At 45.2% G+C, this 20000-nt stretch overlaps 1 protein-coding gene across 1 annotated transcript in view; it reads left to right on the top strand.

Annotated features, from left to right (window-relative positions):
• Positions 1-20000, top strand: part of LOC311149596 (plexin-B3-like) — a 73530-nt gene that overhangs the window by 20537 nt on the left and 32993 nt on the right. Inside the window, exons 11-17 of the mRNA XM_084186770.1 lie at positions 1337-1488; positions 2803-2908; positions 5707-5843; positions 6331-6507; positions 13554-13716; positions 14173-14409; positions 15438-15596. Of these exons, the coding sequence (XP_084042896.1) occupies positions 1337-1488; positions 2803-2908; positions 5707-5843; positions 6331-6507; positions 13554-13716; positions 14173-14409; positions 15438-15596 (1131 nt within the window). The remainder of the gene's footprint in view (positions 1-1336; positions 1489-2802; positions 2909-5706; positions 5844-6330; positions 6508-13553; positions 13717-14172; positions 14410-15437; positions 15597-20000) is intronic.

Genomic DNA, 20000 nt, shown 5'->3' with positions numbered 1-20000 from the left:
TTAGCAGACGCTCTTATCCAGAGCGACTTACAGTTAGTGAATGCATAAATTTTTTCCTACCCCCTGTGGGAATCGAACCCACAACCCTGGCGTTACAAACGCCATGCTCTATCAACTGAGCTACATCCCTGCCGGACATTCCCTCCCCTACCCTGGACGACGCTGGGCCAATTGTGCGCCGCCCCATGGGTCTCCCGGTCGCGGCCGGCTACGACAGAGCCTGGATTTGAACCAGGATCTCTAGTGGCACAGCTAGCACTGCGATGCAGTGTCTTAAACCACTGCGCCACTCGGGATGAATGTAGAATCAGGTTCATTATGATCTGAGATGCTTTGTGAATAATGATCTTCCAATAAAGCTTTTAGTGATACAAAAACAACATTCAGACTGAAGTTACAAAAACAACATTGAGACTGAAGTTACAAAAACAACATTGAGACTGAAGTTACAAAAACAACATTGAGACTGAAGTTACAAAAACAACATTGAGACTGAAGTTACAAAAACAACATTGAGACTGAAGTTACAAAAACAACATTGAGACTGAAGTTACAAAAACAACATTGAGACTGAAGTTACAAAAACAACATTGAGACTGAAGTTACAAAAACAACATTCAGACTGAAGTTACAAAAACAACATTCAGACTGAAGTTACAAAAACAACATTGAGACTGAAGTTACAAAAACAACATTGAGACTGAAGTTACAAAAACAACATTGAGACTGAAGTTACAAAAACAACATTGAGACTGAAGTTACAAAAACAACATTGAGACTGAAGTTACAAAAACAACATTGAGACTAAAGTTACAAAAACAACATTGAGACTGAAGTGACAAAAACAACATTGAGACTGAAGTTTGTCTAACTCCTATACCATGTTGTTTTTGTATATTAGTAAACCCCTTTTCTGTCCTGTTCTGTCCTCTCCTGTTCTGTTCTGTCCTGTTCTGTCCTGTCCTCTCCTGTTCTGTCCTCTCCTGTTCTGTTCTGTCCTGTTCTGTCCTGTCCTCTCCTGTTCTGTCCTCTCCTGTTCTGTCCTGTTCTGTCCTGTTCTGTCCTCTCCTGTTCTGTTCTGTCCTGTTCTGTCCTGTCCTCTCCTGTTCTGTCCTCTCCTGTTCTGTTCTGTCCTGTTCTGTCCTGTCCTCTCCTGTTCTGTCCTCTCCTGTTCTGTCCTGTTCTGTCCTCTCCTGTCCTGTCCTCTCTTCTCCTCTCCTCTCCTGTTCTGTCCTGTCCTCTCCTGTTCTGTCCTCTCCTGTTCTGTCCTCTCCTGTTCTGTCCTGTTCTGTCCTGTTCTGTCCTCTCCTCTCCTGTTCTGTTCTGTCCCTGTCAGATCCAGCCATTGAGTGGTCCGGTGGAGGGAGGAGTTCTGGTCACCATCCATGGGTCCAACCTGGGGATGCACTACCAAGACATCCAGGGAGGAGTGACTGTAGCTGGGGTCAGCTGCCTGCCTCAGCCCCATGGATACCTCATCTCAACCAGGTAATTACACTGTGTGTGTGTGTGTGTGTGTGTGTGTGTGTGTGTGTCTGTCTGTGTGCATGTGTTTGAAGCTGAGGTCCCCATTTAGCAGTTTTTTCTGACGTCCCCACTTTTCACATAAACCTGTCTATGTGTGTGATTTCTGTGTATGTGTGTGTGAAGTCCTTATTTTACTGATGTCACCACTTTTAACATAAACTTGTGTGAAAAGCATTGCAGGCCTTAAAGGGATATATCGGGATTTTGGCAAGGAGGCCCTTTATCTACTTCCCCAGAGTTAGCATGCTAGCAGATACCCATGGACTTCCAGTCATTGTGCTAACGCTAGTTAGCATTGGCTCGCAAAACTACCTCTTACTACTGGACACAGAGACATAAAAATGGTATTCATGAGTTCATTTGACTCTGGGGAATTAAAGGGCCTAATTGCCAAAAGAAAACCCCCAAAGTATCCCCTTAATGCTCAAATCAGTTTTGTTTTTCAAATCCATTTTGGAATATTGACTGTCCAAACAGCATGTTGCAAGTGACCAAATCGGGTTTGTGTGAGTTCAGACAGCAGTCATTTCCTGACATGGTTACGCTAGTTGTCATAGTAACGACAGGTGGGTGTGAAGTGGTGTAGGCTGATTGGTGGTGGTGCTCGTGCTTCCTGTCACTCCGAAGTTATGTAGCAAGCTAAGGTGACAACAATGCCTGCCATGGGCGTTTCCCAGCTGCTTTGAATGATCTAAATCATAGTGTAAGAACACTTTTAAAACCTCAAAGGATAAGATGATCCAACTTTCAAAAAAAGTCATTTTTGTCTAGCCACAGGAGTCAACTGGCTAGCTACTGAAGGTAGCTGGTTAGCGTTCTAAGACATTCACTAATTTGTTTGTAAACAATTAACAAGCTAGTTAGCTACCACACGTTCTCGTCAAACAGTCAACAGAGTAGCTAGCAAGAAACAAGATATGCCCAATAACAGCCTAAAAACCACTTGAGGGCAATTAAATCAAAATTGACCATTCAGACACAAGTCGCATGGCCAGGAATACGATTTCTATCGGACTTCAAACCACCTACGAAGGTGGTTTGAAATGTGGGTTGAAATATCCGATTCCATGTGCTTTTTGGCTGTTCAGACTGCAGGAAAAATAACAGGTTATTCCCAAAAAATTGGATTTGAGTCACTTCAAACGTGAACTTAAGGTCAGCTCTGTGTTTGTGTTTGTTTTTCCTGTGTGTTTCAGGATAGTGTGTGTACTGTACGCTAATTGTCTGGTCGTGTGTGTGTGTGTGTGTGTGTGTGTGTGTGTGTGTGTGTTCCAGGATAGTGTGTGAGCTCCAGCCCAGTAAACAGGAGACAGAGGGACCAGTCGTCGTTACCGTGGGAGACTCGGAACCTGGACAGTCACTGCAGACATTCACCTACCAGGTACTCACTCACTCACTCACTCACTCACTCACTCACTCACTCACTCACTCACTCACTCACTCACTCACTCACTCACTCACTCACACACTCACACACTCACTCACTCACTCACTCACTCACTCACTCACTCACTCACTCACTCACTCACTCACTCACTCACTCACTCACTCACTCACTCACTCACTCACTCACTCACTCACTCACTCACTCACTCACTCACTCACTCACTCACACACTCACACACTCACTCACTCACTCACTCACACACTCACACACTCACTCACTCACTCACTCACTCACTCACTCACTCACACACTCACACACTCACTCACTCACTCACTCACTCACTCACTCACTCACTCACTCACTCACTCACTCCTCACTCACTCACTCTCTCACTCACTTCTCTGGCTTGAAAAACCCTGTGTTATCCTGGAGCACGAGTACAGGACATTACAAGACTGCTTTCCTGACGTTTTACGACAGCTGCCGGGAGCTGACACTGTCGTAGTCCATGTGGGGTCAAACGACATCAGGAGGGCTAGCTCGGAACTGCTGAAAAATGGATTTTAAAGAACTGATTCTAGCTCTGAAAGATTCCAAAAAGCGGCCAATTATTTCAGGCTCGGTACCATCGCTGGGCCGCGGCTGCTAAACGTTTAGCAGGCTACTCAAGTCAAATCTAATTGTATTTGTCACATGTGTAGACCTTTCCATGAAATTATACTTACATGCCCTTAACCAACAATGCAGTTTAAAGAAAAATAAGAGTTTATTTTGTAAATATTTTAAGTAAAAAAAAAAAAAAGTTACACAATAAAATAACAATAACAAGGGTATTTATACAGGGGGTACTGGTACTGAGTCAGTGCGGGGGTACAAGTTTGTCGAGGTAATTGAGGGAGTGTATACAGTACCAGTCAAAAGATTGGACACACCTACTCATTCAAGGATTATTTTTTATTTTTTACTATTTTCTACAATGTAGAACAATAGTGAAGACATCAAAACTATGAAATATTACACATATGGAATCATTTAGTAACCAAAAAAGTGTTAAACAAATCAAAATATATTTTAGATTTTAGATTCTTCAAAGTAGCCACCCTTTGCCTTGATGACAGCTTTGTTGGGTTGAGGTTGGGTGATTGTGGAGGCCAGGTCATCTGATGCAGCACTCCATCACTCTCCTTCTTGGTCAAATAGCCCTTACACAGCCTGGAGGTGTGTTGGGTCATTGTCCTGTTGAAAAACAAATGATAGTCCCACTAAGCCCAAACCAGATGGGATGGTGTATCGCTGCAGAATGCTGTGGTAGCCATGCTGATTAAGTGTGCCTTGAATTATAAATAAATCACAGACAGTGTCACCAGCAAAGCACCCCCACACCATCACACCTCCTCCTCCATGCTTCACGGTGGGAACCACACATGCAGAGATCATCCGTTCACCTACTCTGCATCTCACAAAGACATGGCGGTTGGAACCAAAAATCTCAAATTTGGACTCATCAGACCAAAGGACAGATTTCCACCGGTCTAATGTCCATTGCTCGTGTTCCTTGGCCCAAGTAAGTCTCTTCTTGTAATTGGTGTCCTTTAGTAGTGGTTTCTTTGCAGCAATTCGACCATGAAGGCCTGATTCACACAGTCTCCTCTGAACAGTTGATGTTGAGATGCGTCTGTTACTTGAACTCTGTGAAGCATTGACTTGGGCTGCAATTTCTGAGGCTGGTAACTCTAATGAACTTATCCTCTGCAGTAGAGGTAACTCTGGGTCTTCCTTTCATGTGGCGGTCCTCATGAGAGCCAATTTCATCATAGCGCTTGATGGTTTTTGCGAGTGCAATTGAAGAAACTTTCAAAGTTCTTGAAATGTTCCGGATTGACTGACCTTCATGTCTTAAAGTAATGATGGACTGTCGTTTCTCTTTGCTTATTTGAGCTGTTCTTGCCATAATATGGACTTGGTCTTTTACCAAATAGGGCTCTTCTGTATACCACACCTACCTTGTCACAACACAACTGATTGGCTCAAACGCATTAAGAAGGAAATAAATTCCACAAATGAACTTTTAAAAAGGCACACCTGTTAATTGAAATGCATTCCAGGTGACTACCTCATGAAGCTGGTTGAGAGAATACCAAGAGTGTGCAAAGCTGTCATCAAGGCAAAGGGTGGCTATTTGAAGAATCTCAAATATAAAATATATTATTTATTTCTTAAAGTTATAATTTTTGTTGAGACTAAGATTTTCACTGTACCCTGCAATCACACCTGCAACCCTGCACATGTGACTATTAAACACTGATTCTGCCCCCCAGTTGATTGGTATAGTCCCTGATAAGGGTCCTGTATGAGGAGGGACCACCCTGACCGTCTAGAGTTATAGTTTGGGTTAGATACTACAGTATAACCATGTCTCTCTGTGTATAGGACCCCCAGTTGACTGGTATAGTCCCTGATAAGGGTCCTGTATGAGGAGGGACCACCCTGACCGTCTAGAGTTATAGTTTGGGTTAGATACTACAGTATAACCATGTCTCTCTGTGTATAGGACCCCCAGTTGACTGGTATAGTCCCTGATAAGGGTCCTGTATGAGGAGGGACCACCCTGACCGTCTAGAGTTATAGTTTGGGTTAGATACTACAGTATAACCATGTCTCTCTGTGTATAGGACCCCCAGTTGACTGGTATAGTCCTGATAAGGGTCCTGTATGAGGAGGGACCACCCTGACCGTCTAGAGTTATAGTTTGGGTTAGATACTACAGTATAACCATGTCTCTCTGTGTATAGGACCCCCAGTTGACTGGTATAGTCCCTGATAAGGGCCCTCTATCAGGAGGGACCACCCTGACCGTCCAGGGGACTCGGCTGCTAACGGGACAGAGGAAGGACCTGACTGCATACGTAGGACAACAACCCTGCTACATGTAAATACCTCTACTATTACTTCTTTAGCTGTCTCTCTCTCTCGCGCGCTCTCTGTGTCGGTGTCCCCCCCCCCCATCCCCCTCTCTCTCACACACACACACAATAACTCTGCTACAGTGTTGAGGAGGTGAAAGGGACCCAGTTGGTGTGTAGGACCAGCCCTAGTAACCAGACAGACACCATAATAATAACTCTCTCTCTCTCTCTCTCTCTCTCTCTCTCTCTCTCTCTCTCTCTCTCTCTCTCTCTCTCGCTCTCTCTCTCTCTCTGTCTCTCTGTCTCTATCTCTCTCTCTCTCTATCTATCTCTCTCTATCTCTCTCTCCCTCTCTCTCTCTCTCTCTCTCTCTCTCTCTCTCTCTCTCTCTCTCTCTCTCTCTCTCTCTCTCTCTCTCTCTCTCTCTCTCTCTCTCTCTCTTCCTTCTCTCTTCTCTCTCTCTCTCTCTCTCTCTCTCTCTGTCTCTCTCTCTCTCTCTCTCTTTTCCAGTGTTGAGGAGGTGAATGAGACTCACCTGGTATGCAGGACCAGCCCCAGTAACCAGACAGCAGAGCTGACAGTGCGGGTGTTGTTTGGGAAGGCAGAGAGGAGGGTACCTGGCCAGGTGTTTCGCTACATGGAGGACCCCGTCATCACCAAGGCCTTTCCTGCTGAGAGCTTCTACGAGTGAGGAACACTGGAACCCTATTCCCTATACACCCTGGTCAAAAGTAGTGCACTACATAGGGAATAGGGCAGTATATAGGGAATAGGGCACTACATAGGGAATAGAGCAGTATAAAGGGAATAGGGCAGTATATAGGGCGGTATGTAGGGAATAGGGCAGTATATAGGGAATAGGGCACTACATAGGGAATAGGGCAGTATAAAGGGAATAGGGCAGTATATAGGGCGGTATGTAGGGAATAGGGCAGTATATAGGGAATAGGGCACTACATAGGGAATAGGGCAGTATATAGGGCGGTATGTAGGGAATAGGGCAGTATGTAGGGAATAGGGCAGTATATAGGGAATAGGGCAGTATAAAGGGAATAGGGCAGTATATAGGGAATAGGGCAGTATATATGGCGGTATGTAGGGAATAGGGTAGTATATAGGGAATAGGGCAGTATATAGGGAATAGGGCAGTATGTAGGGAATAGGGCAGTATGTAGGGAATAGGGCAGTATATAGGGAATAGGGCAGTATATAGGGAATAGGGCAGTATATAGGGAATAGGGCAGTATGTAGGGCGGTATGTAGGGAATAGGGCAGTATATAGGGAATAGGGCACTACATAGGGAATAGGGCAGTATAAAGGGAATAGGGCAGTATATAGGGCGGTATGTAGGGAATAGGGCAGTATATAGGGAATAGGGCAGTATATAGGGAATAGGGCAGTATGTAGGGAATAGGGCAGTATAAAGGGAATAGGGCACTACATAGGGGATAGGGCAGTATATAGGGCACTACATAGGGAATAGGGCAGTATATAGGGAATAGGGCAGTATATAGGGAATAGGGCAGTATGTAGGGAATAGGGCAGTATAAAGGGAATAGGGCAGTATAAAGGGAATAGGGCACTACATAGGGAATAGGGCAGTATATAGGGCAGTATGTAGGGAATAGGGCACTACATACAGTGGGGGAAAAAAGTATTTAGTCAGCCACCAATTGTGCAAGTTCTCCCACTTAAAAAGATGAGAGAGGCCTGTAATTTTCATCATAGGTACACGTCAACTATGACAGACAAAATTAGGGGAAAAAAATCCAGAAAATCACATTGTAGGATTTTTAATGAATTTATTTGCAAATTATGGTGGAAAATAAGTATTTGGTCAATAACAAAAGTTTCTCAATACTTTGTTATATACCCTTTGTTGGCAATGACACAGGTCAAACATTTTCTGTAAGTCTTCACAAGGTTTTCACACACTGTTGCTGGTATTTTGGCCCATTCCTCCATGCAGATCTCCTCTAGAGCAGTGATGTTTTGGGGCTGTCGCTGGGCAACAGAGACTTTCAACTCCCTCCAAAGATTTTCTATGGGGTTGAGATCTGGAGACTCCAGGACCTTGAAATGCTTCTTACGAAGCCACTCCTTCGTTGCCCGGGCGGTGTGTTTGGGATCATTGTCATGCTGAAAGACCCAGCCACGTTTCATCTTCAATGCCCTTGCTGATGGAAGGAGGTTTTCACTCAAAATCTCACGATACATGGCCCCATTCATTCTTTCCTTTACACGGATCAGTCGTCCTGGTCCCTTTGCAGAAAAACAGCCCCAAAGCATGATGTTTCCACCCCCATGCTTCACAGTAGGTATGGTGTTATTTGGATGCAACTCAGCATTCTTTGTCCTCCAAACACGACGAGTTGAGTTTTTACCAAAAAGTTATATTTTGGTTTCATCTGACCATATGACATTCTCCCAATCCTCTTCTGGATGCACTCTAGCAAACTTCAGACGGGCCTGGACATGTACTGGCTTAAGCAGGGGGACATGTCTTGCACTGCAGGATTTGAGTCCCTGGCGGCGTAGTGTGTTACTGATGGTAGGCTTTGTTACTTTGGTCCCAGCTCTCTGCAGGTCATTCACTAGGTCCCCCCGTGTGATTCTGGGATTTTTGCTCACCGTTCTTGTGATCATTTTGACCCCACGGGGTGAGATCTTGCGTGGAGCCCCAGATCGAGGGAGATTATCAGTGGTCTTGTATGTCTTCCATTTCCTAATAATTGCTCCCACAGTTGATTTCTTCAAACCAAGCTGCTTACCTATTGCAGATTCAGTCTTCCCAGCCTGGTGCAGGTCTACAATTTTGTTTCTGGTGTCCTTTGACAGCTCTTTGGTCTTGGCTATAGTGGAGTTTGGAGTGTGACTGTTTGAGGTTGTGGACAGGTGTCTTTTATACTGATAACAAGTTCAAACAGGTGCCATTAATACAGGTAACGAGTGGAGGACAGAGGAGCCTCTTAAAGAAGAAGTTACAGGTCTGTGAGAGCCAGAAATCTTGCTTGTTTGTAGGTGACCAAATACTTATTTTCCACCATAATTTGCAAATTAATTAATTAAAAATCCTACAATGTGATTTTCGGGATTTTCTTTTCTCAATTTGTCTGTCATAGTTGACGTGTACCTATGATGAAAATTACAGGCCTCTCTCATCTTTTTAAGTGGGAGAACTTGCACAATTGGTGGCTGACTAAATACTTTTTTTCCCCACTGTAGGGAATAGGGCAGTATATAGGGCACTACATAGGGAATAGGGCACTACATAGGGAATAGGGCAGTATGTAGGGAATATGGCAGTATGTAGGGAATAGGGCAGTATAAAGGGAATAGGGCACTACATAGGGAATAGGGCAGTATATAGGGCACTACATAGGGAATAGGGCAGTATATAGGGAATAGGGCAGTATATAGGGAATAGAGCAGTATATAGGGCAGTATGTAGGGAATAGGGCAGTATAAAGGGAATAGGGCACTACATAGGGAATAGGGCAGTATATAGGGAATAGGGCAGTATATAGGGCAGTATGTAGGGAATAGGGCACTACATTGGGAATAGGGCAGTATGTAGGGAATAGGGCAGTATAAAGGGAATAGGGCACTACATAGGGAATAGGGCAGTATATAGGGCACTACATAGGGAATAGGGCAGTATATAGGGAATAGGGCAGTATATAGGGAATAGGGCAGTATATAGGGAATAGGGCAGTATGTAGGGAATAGGGCAGTATAAAGGGAATAGGGCACTACATAGGGAATAGGGCAGTATATAGGGCAGTATGTAGGGAATAGGGCAGTATATAGGGAATAGGGCAGTATGTAGGGATAGGGCAGTATAAAGGGAATAGGGCACTACATAGGGAATAGGGCAGTATATAGGGCACTACATAGGGAATAGGGCAGTATATAGGGAATAGGGCAGTATGTAGGGAATAGGGCAGTATGTAGGGAATAGGGCAGTATAAAGGGAATAGAGCACTACATAGGGAATAGGGCAGTATATAGGGCAGTATGTAGGGAATAGGGCAGTATGTAGGGAATAGGGCAGTATGTAGGGAATATGGCAGTATAAAGGGAATAGGGCACTACATAGGGAATAGGGCTGTATATAGGGCAGTATGTAGGGAATAGGGCAGTATATAGGGAATAGGGCAGTATGTAGGGAATAGGGCAGTATAAAGGGAATAGGGCACTACATAGGGAATAGGGCAGTATATAGGGCGGTATGTAGGGAATAGGGCAGTATATAGGGAATAGGGCAGTATGTAGGGAATAGGGCAGTATAAAGGGAATAGGGCACTACATAGGGAATAGGGCAGTATATAGGGCAGTATGTAGGGAATAGGGCAGTATATAGGGAATAGGGCAGTATGTAGGGAATAGGGCAGTATAAAGGGAATAGGGCACTACATAGGGAATAGGGCAGTATATAGGGCACTACATAGGGAATAGGGCAGTATATAGGGAATAGGGCACTATGTAGGGAATAGGGCAGTATATAGGGAATAGGGCACTACATAGGGAATAGGGCAGTATATAGGGAATAGGGCACTACATTGGGAATAGGGCAGTATATAATGAATAGGGAAGTATATAGGGAATAGGGCAGTATATAGGGAATAGAGCAGTATATAGGGAATAGGGCAGTATATAGGGAATAGGGCACTACATAGGGAATAGGGCAGTATATAGGGAATAGGGCAGTATATAGGGAATAGGGCAGTATATAGGGAATAGGGCAGTACATAGGGAATAGGGCAGTACATAGGGTGCCATTTAGAACACTTGAATAGCAAATAGTGCTGCAGATACAAAGATTGCTAACTTATACAGTGCCTTCGGAAAGTATTCAGACCCCTTGACTTTTTCCACATTTTGTTACGTTACAGCCTTATTCTACAATTGATGAAATTAAATTTTCCCTCATCAATCTACACACAATACCCCATAATGACAAAGCGAAAACAGGTTTGTAGAAATTTTGGCAAATGTATTAAAAATAAAAAACAGAAATACCTTATTTACATAATTATTCAGACCCTTTGCTATGAGACTCAATATTGAGCTCAGGTGCATCCTGTTTCCATTGTTTATCCTTGAGATGTTTCTACAACTTGATTGGAGCCCACCTGTGGTAAATTCAATTGATTGGACATGATTTGGAAAGGCACACACCTGTCTATATAAGGTCATACAGTTGTAGTCCCCTGTAGCTCAGTTGGTAGAGCATCGCGCTTGCAACGCCAGGGTTGTGGGTTCGTTTCCCACGGGGGGCCAGTATGAAAAATGTATGCCCTCACTAACTGTAAGTCACTCTGGATAAGAGCATCTGCTAAATGACTAAATGTAAATGTTGACAGTGCATGTCAGAGCAAAAACCAAGCCATTAGGTCGAAGGAATTGTCAATAGAGCTCCGAGACAGGATTGTGTCGAGGCACAGATCTGGGGAAGGGTACCAAAACATTTCTGCAGCATTGAAGGTCCCCAAGAACACAGTGGCCTCCATCATTCTTAAATGGAAGAAGTTTGGAACCACCAAGACTCTTCCTAGAGCTGGCCGCCCGGCCAAACTGAGCAATCGGGGGAGAAGGGCCTTGGTCAGGGAGGTGACCAAGAACCTGATGGTCACTCTGACAGAGCTCCAGGGTTCCTCTGTGGAAATGGGAGAACCTTCCAGAAGGACAACCATCTCTGCAGCACTCCACCAATTAGGCCTTTATGGTAGAGTGGCCAGACGGAAGCCACTCCTCAGTAAAAGGCACATGACAGCCCGCTTGGAGTTTGCCAAAAGGCACCTAAAGGACTCTCAGACCATGAGAAACAAGATTCTCTGGTCTGATGAAACCAAGATTGAACTCTTTGGCCTGAATGACAAGCGTCATGTCTGGAGGAAACCTGGCACCATCCCTACGGTGAAGCATGGTGGTGGCAGCATCATGCTGTGGGGATGTTTTTCAGCATCATGGACTGGGAGACTAGTCAGGATTGAGGGAAAGATGAACGGAGCAAAGTACAGAGAGATCCTTGATGAAAGCCTGCTCCAGAGCGCTTAGGACCTCAGACTGGGGCAAAGGTTCACCTTCCAACAGGACAACAACCCTAAGCACACAGCCAAGACAACGCAGGAGTGGCTTCGGGACAAGTCTCTGAATGTCCTTGAGTGGCCCAGCCAGAGCCCGGACTTGAACCCGATCGAACATCTCTGGAGAGACCTGAAAATAGCTGTGCAGCGACGCTCCCCATCCAACCTGACAGAGCTTGAGAGGATCTGCAGAGAAGAATGGGAGAAACACCCCCAAATACAGGTGTGCCAAGCTTGTAGCTTCATACCCAAGAAGACTCGATGCTGTAATCGCTGCCAAAGGTGCTTCAACAAAGTACTGAGTAAAGGGTCTGAATACTTATGTAAGTGTGATATTTCAGTTTTTTTATAAAAACATTTTTTATTTCTAGTACATTTTCAAAAAATTGTAAAAACCTGTTTTCGCTTTGTCATTATGGGGTATTGTGTGTAGATTGATGAGTGAAAAACACAATTTAATCCACTTTAGAATAAGGCTGTAACTTTCCGAATGCACTGTAGGTCTGTTAGTCAATCTAAACCAGATAACCTGTAGGTCAATCTAAACCAGATAACCTGTTAGTCAATCTAAACCAGATAACCTGTTAGTCAATCTAAACCAGATAACCTGTAGGTCAATCTAAACCAGATAACCTGTAGGTCAATCTAAACCAGATAACCTGTAGGTCAATCTAAACCAGATAACCTGTAGGTCAATCTAAACCACATAACCTGTAGGTCAATCTAAACCACATAACCTGTAGGTCAATCTAAACCAGATAACCTGTAGGTCAATCTAAACCAGATAACCTGTAGGTCAATCTAAACCAGATAACCTGTAGGTCAATCTAAACCAGATAACCTGTTGGTCAATCTAAACCAGATAACCTGTAGGTCAATCTAAACCAGATAACCTGTAGGTCAATCTAAACCAGATAACCTGTTGGTCAATCTAAACCAGATAACCTGTTGGTCAATCTAAACCAGATAACCTGTTGGTCAATCTAAACCAGATAACCTGTTGGTCAATCTAAACCAGATAACCTGTAGGTCAATCTAAACCAGATAACCTGTAGGTCAATCTAAACCAGATAACCTGTAGGTCAATCTAAACCAGATAACCTGTAGGTCAATCTAAACCAGATAACCTGTAGGTCAATCTAAACCACATAACCTGTAGGTCAATCTAAACCAGATAACCTGTAGGTCAATCTAAACCACATAACCTGTAGGTCAATCTAAACCAGATAACCTGTAGGTCAATCTAAACCAGATAACCTGTAGGTCAATCTAAACCACATAACCTGTAGGTCAATCTAAACCACATAACCTGTAGGTCAATCTAAACCACATAACCTGTAGGTCAATCTAAACCAGATAACCTGTAGGTCAATCTAAACCAGATAACCTGTAGGTCAATCTAAACCAGATAACCTGTAGGTCAATCTAAACCAGATAACCTGTAGGTCAATCTAAACCAGATAACCTGTAGGTCAATCTAAACCAGATAACCTGTAGGTCAATCTAAACCACATAACCTGTAGGTCAATCTAAACCAGATAACCTGTAGGTCAATCTAAACCACATAACCTATAGGACTGTGAATAATCATTCAATCTAAACCAGATAGTGTGAAATATCTTATGAAATTAATGTTTTTCCAGGGGTGGACGCGGTATAAAGGTGAGTGGGCGTAGCCTGTACGTGGTGCAGCAGCCAATGATAACTGTGTGGGTGGAGCCTAAAGAGAACATGTTGGTGAGGAGGAGATATGCCAGACTGTGGGCCCAAAACGACCAAATGGCCTTCAACAGCACCATGTCAAAGGTAAAGCCCAGATTGATACTAGACATTTCAATATGGCTGCGTTTACACAGGCAGCCCAATTCTGATATTTTTTTCACTGATTTGGTCTTTTGACCAATCAGATCAGCTCCTTTGCCAATAATTGGACAAAACATCTGAATTGGGCTGCCTGTGTAAACGCAGCCATTGTATTTTCATGTATTTGGTGGATCTCTATCAGTAAGCCTTTACCTGCCTGCCAACCAAAACAAGAGGACCACAATGGACATAAGTTGTTCAACTTTTGTTGTGTTATACTGGATGATTTTAAATGCAGTGTATTGTGTATAGTTGAATTGTGTTTTTTAAATGGTCAAATAAATCAAATCAAATGCATGGGAAAGCTTCTGGACTCCAAGTAATTTGATAACTGATTCAGACCCATCTCTTTAAAAACGAACATCTCTCTCTCTCTCTCTCTCGCTGTCTCTCTCTCAGGAGCAGGAGCATTGTACGGTGGTCTCTTCCACTGAGATGACCTGTTTGACCCCACGTGTGACCCCTGACTCTAAGGTCATGGGGGTGTGGTTTGAGCTGGACAACGTTAAGGTGGCGTTTGAGAGCGTCACGGGGAAGGCGTTCTCTTACTACCCCAACCCAGAGCTGTACGCTCTGAACAGAGACGACCCGGACACACCCTACCACTTCAAACCTGGAGGGGTCATCGCTGTGGAGGTGAGATATAATTTTTAAATGTATTCATTTATGTTTATTGTTGTCTTTATTGGTCAAATATCCCCTGTGGGGTCGATGAAATGCTATCTTATGAAGCGACTTGTACGCAGCACACAATGAAATGCATCGTATTACCACTTTATCTGATTTGATTTGGAAGGACCTGACTAACCCATGGATCTCTCTATCTCTCCCCCAGGGTAAGGACCTGACTAACCCATGGATCTCTCTCTCTCCCCCAGGGTAAGGACCTGACTAACCCATGGATCTCTCTCTCTCTCCCCCAGGGTAAGGACCTGACTAACCCATGGATCTCTCTATCGCTCCCCCAGGGTAAGGACCTGACTAACCCATGGATGTCTCTATCTCTCCCCCAGGGTAAGGACCTGACTAACCCATGGATCTCTCTCTCTCCCCCAGGGTAAGGACCTGACTAACCCATGGATCTCTCTATCTCTCCCCCAGGGTAAGGACCTGACTAACCCATGGATCTCTCTCTCTCCCCCAGGGTAAGGACCTGACTAACCCATGGATGTCTCTATCTCTCCCCCAGGGTAAGGACCTGACTAACCCATGGATCTCTCTATCTCTCCCCCAGGGTAAGGACCTGACTAACCCATGGATCTCTCTATCTCTCCCCCAGGGTAAGGACCTGACTAACCCATGGATCTCTCTATCTCTCCCCCAGGGTAAGGACCTGACTAACCCATGGATCTCTCTATCTCTCCCCCAGGGTAAGGACCTGACTAACCCTTGGATGTCTCTCTCCCCCAGGGTAAGGACCTGACTAACCCATGGATCTCTCTATCTCTCCCCCAGGGTAAGGACCTGACTAACCCATGGATGTCTCTCTCCCCCAGGGTAAGGACCTGACTAACCCATGGATCTCTCTATCTCTCCCCCAGGGTAAGGACCTGACTAACCCATGGATGTCTCTCTCCCCCAGGGTAAGGACCTGACTAACCCTTGGATGTCTCTCTCCCCCAGGGTAAGGACCTGACTAACCCTTGGATGTCTCTCTCCCCCAGGGTAAGGACCTGACGCGTGCGATGACCCGAGGGGAGGTGGTGGCCAGGTTGGGTGACCAGGAGTGTGAGGTCAAAACTCTGGACAGTACTCACCTGTACTGTGAACCTCCTGAGAAACAGCCAGCCAGTCTGGGGAACAACGAACTGCCCAGCCTTAGGGTTAGTCTGTCCCTATACACAGCCTTAGGGTTAGTCTACTGTCCCTATACACAGCCTTAGGGGTAGTCTACTGTCCCTATACACAGCCTTAGGGGTTAGTCTACTGTCCCTATACACAGCCTTAGGGTTAGTATGTCCCTATACACAGCCTTAGGGTTAGTCTGTCCCTATACACAGCCTTAGGGTTAGTCTACTGTCCCTATACACAGCCTTAGGGTTAGTCTGTCCCTATACACAGCCTTAGGGTTAGTCTGTCCCTATACACAGCCTTAGGGTTAGTCTACTGTCCCTATACACAGCCTTAGGGGTTAGTCTACTGTCCCTATACACAGCCTTAGGGTTAGTCTACTGTCCCTATACACAGCCTTAGGGTTAGTCTACTGTCCCTATACACAGCCTTAGGGTTAGTCTGTCCCTATACACAGCCTTAGGGTTAGTCTGTCCCTATACACAGCCTTAGGGTTAGTATACTGTCCCTATACACAGCCTTAGGGTTAGTCTGTCCCTATACACAGCCTTAGGGTTAGTCTACTGTCCCTATACACAGCCTTAGGGTTAGTCTGTCCCTATACACAGCCTTAGGGTTAGTCTACTGTCCCTATACACAGCCTTAGGGTTAGTCTACTGTCCCTATACACAGCCTTAGGGTTAGTCTACTGTCCCTATACACAGCCTTAGGGTTAGTCTACTGTCCCTATACACAGCCTTAGGGTTAGTCTACTGTCCCTATACACAGCCTTAGGGTTAGTCTACTGTCCCTATACACAGCCTTAGGGTTAGTCTACTGTCCCTATACACAGCCTTAGGGTTAGTCTGTCCCTATACACAGCCTTAGGGTTAGTCTGTCCCTATACACAGCCTTAGGGTTAGTCTACTGTCCCTATACACAGCCTTAGGGTTAGTCTACTGTCCCTATACACAGCCTTAGGGTTAGTCTACTGTCCCTATACACAGCCTTAGGGTTAGTCTGTCCCTATACACAGCCTTAGGGTTAGTCTGTCCCTATACACAGCCTTAGGGTTAGTCTACTGTCCCTATACACAGCCTTAGAGTTAGTCTACTGTCCCTATACACAGCCTTAGGGTTAGTCTACTGTCCCTATACACAGCCTTAGGGTTAGTCTACTGTCCCTATACACAGCCTTAGAGTTAGTCTACTGTCCCTATACACAGCCTTAGGGTTAGTCTACTGTCCCTATACACAGCCTTAGGGGTTAGTCTACTGTCCCTATACACAGCCTTAGGGGTTAGTGTACTGTCCCTATACACAGCCTTAGGGTTAGTCTACTGTCCCTATACACAGCCTTAGGGTTAGTCTACTGTCCCTATACACAGCCTTAGGGGTTAGTCTACTGTCCCTATACACAGCCTTAGGGGTTAGTCTACTGTCCCTATACACAGCCTTAGGGTTAGTCTGTCCCTATACACAGCCTTAGGGTTAGTCTACTGTCCCTATACACAGCCTTAGGGTTAGTCTGTCCCTATACACAGCCTTAGGGTTAGTCTACTGTCCCTATACACAGCCTTAGGGGTTAGTCTACTGTCCCTATACACAGCCTTAGGGTTAGTCTGTCCCTATACACAGCCTTAGGGTTAGTCTACTGTCCCTATACACAGCCTTAGGGGTTAGTCTACTGTCCCTATACACAGCCTTAGGGGTTAGTCTACTGTCCCTATACACAGCCTTAGGGTTAGTCTGTCCCTATACACAGCCTTAGGGGTTAGTCTACTGTCCCTATACACAGCCTTAGGGTTAGTCTACTGTCCCTATACACAGCCTTAGGGGTAGTCTACTGTCCCTATACACAGCCTTAGGGGTTAGTCTACTGTCCCTATACACAGCCTTAGGGTTAGTCTACTGTCCCTATACACAGCCTTAGGGGTTAGTCTACTGTCCCTATACACAGCCTTAGGGTTAGTCTGTCCCTATACACAGCCTTAGGGTTAGTCTGTCCCTATACACAGCCTTAGGGTTAGTCTGTCCCTATACACAGCCTTAGGGTTAGTCTACTGTCCCTATACACAGCCTTAGGGTTAGTCTGTCCCTATACACAGCCTTAGGGTTAGTCTGTCCCTATACACAGCCTTAGGGTTAGTCTACTGTCCCTATACACAGCCTTAGGGGTTAGTCTACTGTCCCTATACACAGCCTTAGGGTTAGTCTACTGTCCCTATACACAGCCTTAGGGTTAGTCTGTCCCTATACACAGCCTTAGGGTTAGTCTGTCCCTATACACAGCCTTAGGGTTAGTCTACTGTCCCTATACACAGCCTTAGGGTTAGTCTGTCCCTATACACAGCCTTAGGGTTAGTCTGTCCCTATACACAGCCTTAGGGTTAGTCTACTGTCCCTATACACAGCCTTAGGGGTTAGTCTACTGTCCCTATACACAGCCTTAGGGTTAGTCTACTGTCCCTATACACAGCCTTAGGGTTAGTCTACTGTCCCTATACACAGCCTTAGGGTTAGTCTACTGTCCCTATACACAGCCTTAGGGTTAGTCTGTCCCTATACACAGCCTTAGGGTTAGTCTGTCCCTATACACAGCCTTAGGGTTAGTCTGTCCCTATACACAGCCTTAGGGTTAGTATACTGTCCCTATACACAGCCTTAGGGTTAGTCTGTCCCTATACACAGCCTTAGGGTTAGTCTGTCCCTATACACAGCCTTAGGGTTAGTCTACTGTCCCTATACACAGCCTTAGGGGTTAGTCTACTGTCCCTATACACAGCCTTATGGTTAGTCTACTGTCCCTATACACAGCCTTAGGGTTAGTCTGCTGTCCCTATACACAGCCTTAGGGTTAGTCTACTGTCCCTATACACAGCCTTAGGGTTAGTCTACTGTCCCTATACACAGCCTTAGGGTTAGTATACTGTCCCTATACACATCCTTAGGGGTTAGTCTACTGTCCCTATACACAGCCTTAGGGTTAGTCTACTGTCCCTATACACAGCCTTAGGGGTTAATCTACTGTCCCTATACACAGCCTTAGGGTTAGTCTACTGTCCCTATACACAGCCTTAGGGTTAGTCTACTGTCCCTATACACAGCCTTAGGGGTTAGTCTACTGTCCCTATACACAGCCTTAGGGTTAGTCTACTGTCCCTATACACAGCCTTAGGGTTAGTCTACTGTCCCTATACACAGCCTTAGGGTTAGTCTACTGTCCCTATACACAGCCTTAGGGTTAGTCTACTGTCCCTATACACAGCCTTAGGGTTAGTCTACTGTCCCTATACACAGCCTTAGGGTTAGTCTACTGTCCCTATACACAGCCTTAGGGTTAGTCTACTGTCCCTATACACAGCCTTAGGGTTAGTCTGTCCCTATACACAGCCTTAGGGTTAGTCTGTCCCTATACACAGCCTTAGGGTTAGTCTACTGTCCCTATACACAGCCTTAGGGTTAGTCTACTGTCCCTATACACAGCCTTATGGTTAGTCTGTCCCTATACACAGCCTTAGGGTTAGTCTGTCCCTATACACAGCCTTAGGGTTAGTCTACTGTCCCTATACACAGCCTTAGGGTTAGTCTGTCCCTATACACAGCCTTAGGGTTAGTCTACTGTCCCTATACACAGCCTTAGGGTTAGTCTACTGTCCCTATACACAGCCTTAGGGTTAGTCTACTGTCCCTATACACAGCCTTAGGGTTAGTCTGTCCCTATACACAGCCTTAGGGTTAGTCTGTCCCTATACACAGCCTTAGGGTTAGTCTACTGTCCCTATACACAGCCTTAGGGTTAGTCTACTGTCCCTATACACAGCCTTAGGGTTAGTCTGTCCCTATACACAGCCTTAGGGTTAGTCTGTCCCTATACACAGCCTTAGGGTTAGTCTACTGTCCCTATACACAGCCTTAGGGTTAGTCTGTCCCTATACACAGCCTTAGGGTTAGTCTACTGTCCCTATACACAGCCTTAGGGTTAGTCTACTGTCCCTATACACAGCCTTAGGGTTAGTCTGCTGTCCCTATACACAGCCTTAGGGTTAGTCTACTGTCCCTATACACAGCCTTAGGGTTAGTCTGTCCCTATACACAGCCTTAGGGTTAGTCTGTCCCTATACACAGCCTTAGGGTTAGTCTACTGTCCCTATACACAGCCTTAGGGTTAGTCTGTCCCTATACACAGCCTTAGGGTTAGTCTGTCCCTATACACAGCCTTAGGGTTAGTCTGTCGTCCCTATACACAGCCTTAGGGTTAGTCTACTGTCCCTATACACAGCCTTAGGGGTTAGTCTACTGTCCCTATACACAGCCTTAGGGTTAGTCTGTCCCTATACACAGCCTTAGGGTTAGTCTGTCCCTATACACAGCCTTAGGGTTAGTCTACTGTCCCTATACACAGCCTTAGGGTTAGTCTACTGTCCCTATACACAGCATTAGGGTTAGTCTGTCCCT

This window comes from Coregonus lavaretus, assembly GCF_964263955.1.
Source record: "Coregonus lavaretus genome assembly, chromosome: 22".
Classification (NCBI taxonomy): domain Eukaryota; kingdom Metazoa; phylum Chordata; class Actinopteri; order Salmoniformes; family Salmonidae; genus Coregonus; species Coregonus lavaretus.
Note: the sequence above shows the minus strand (reverse complement) of the source record. Positions and strands in the feature narration are given on the sequence as shown.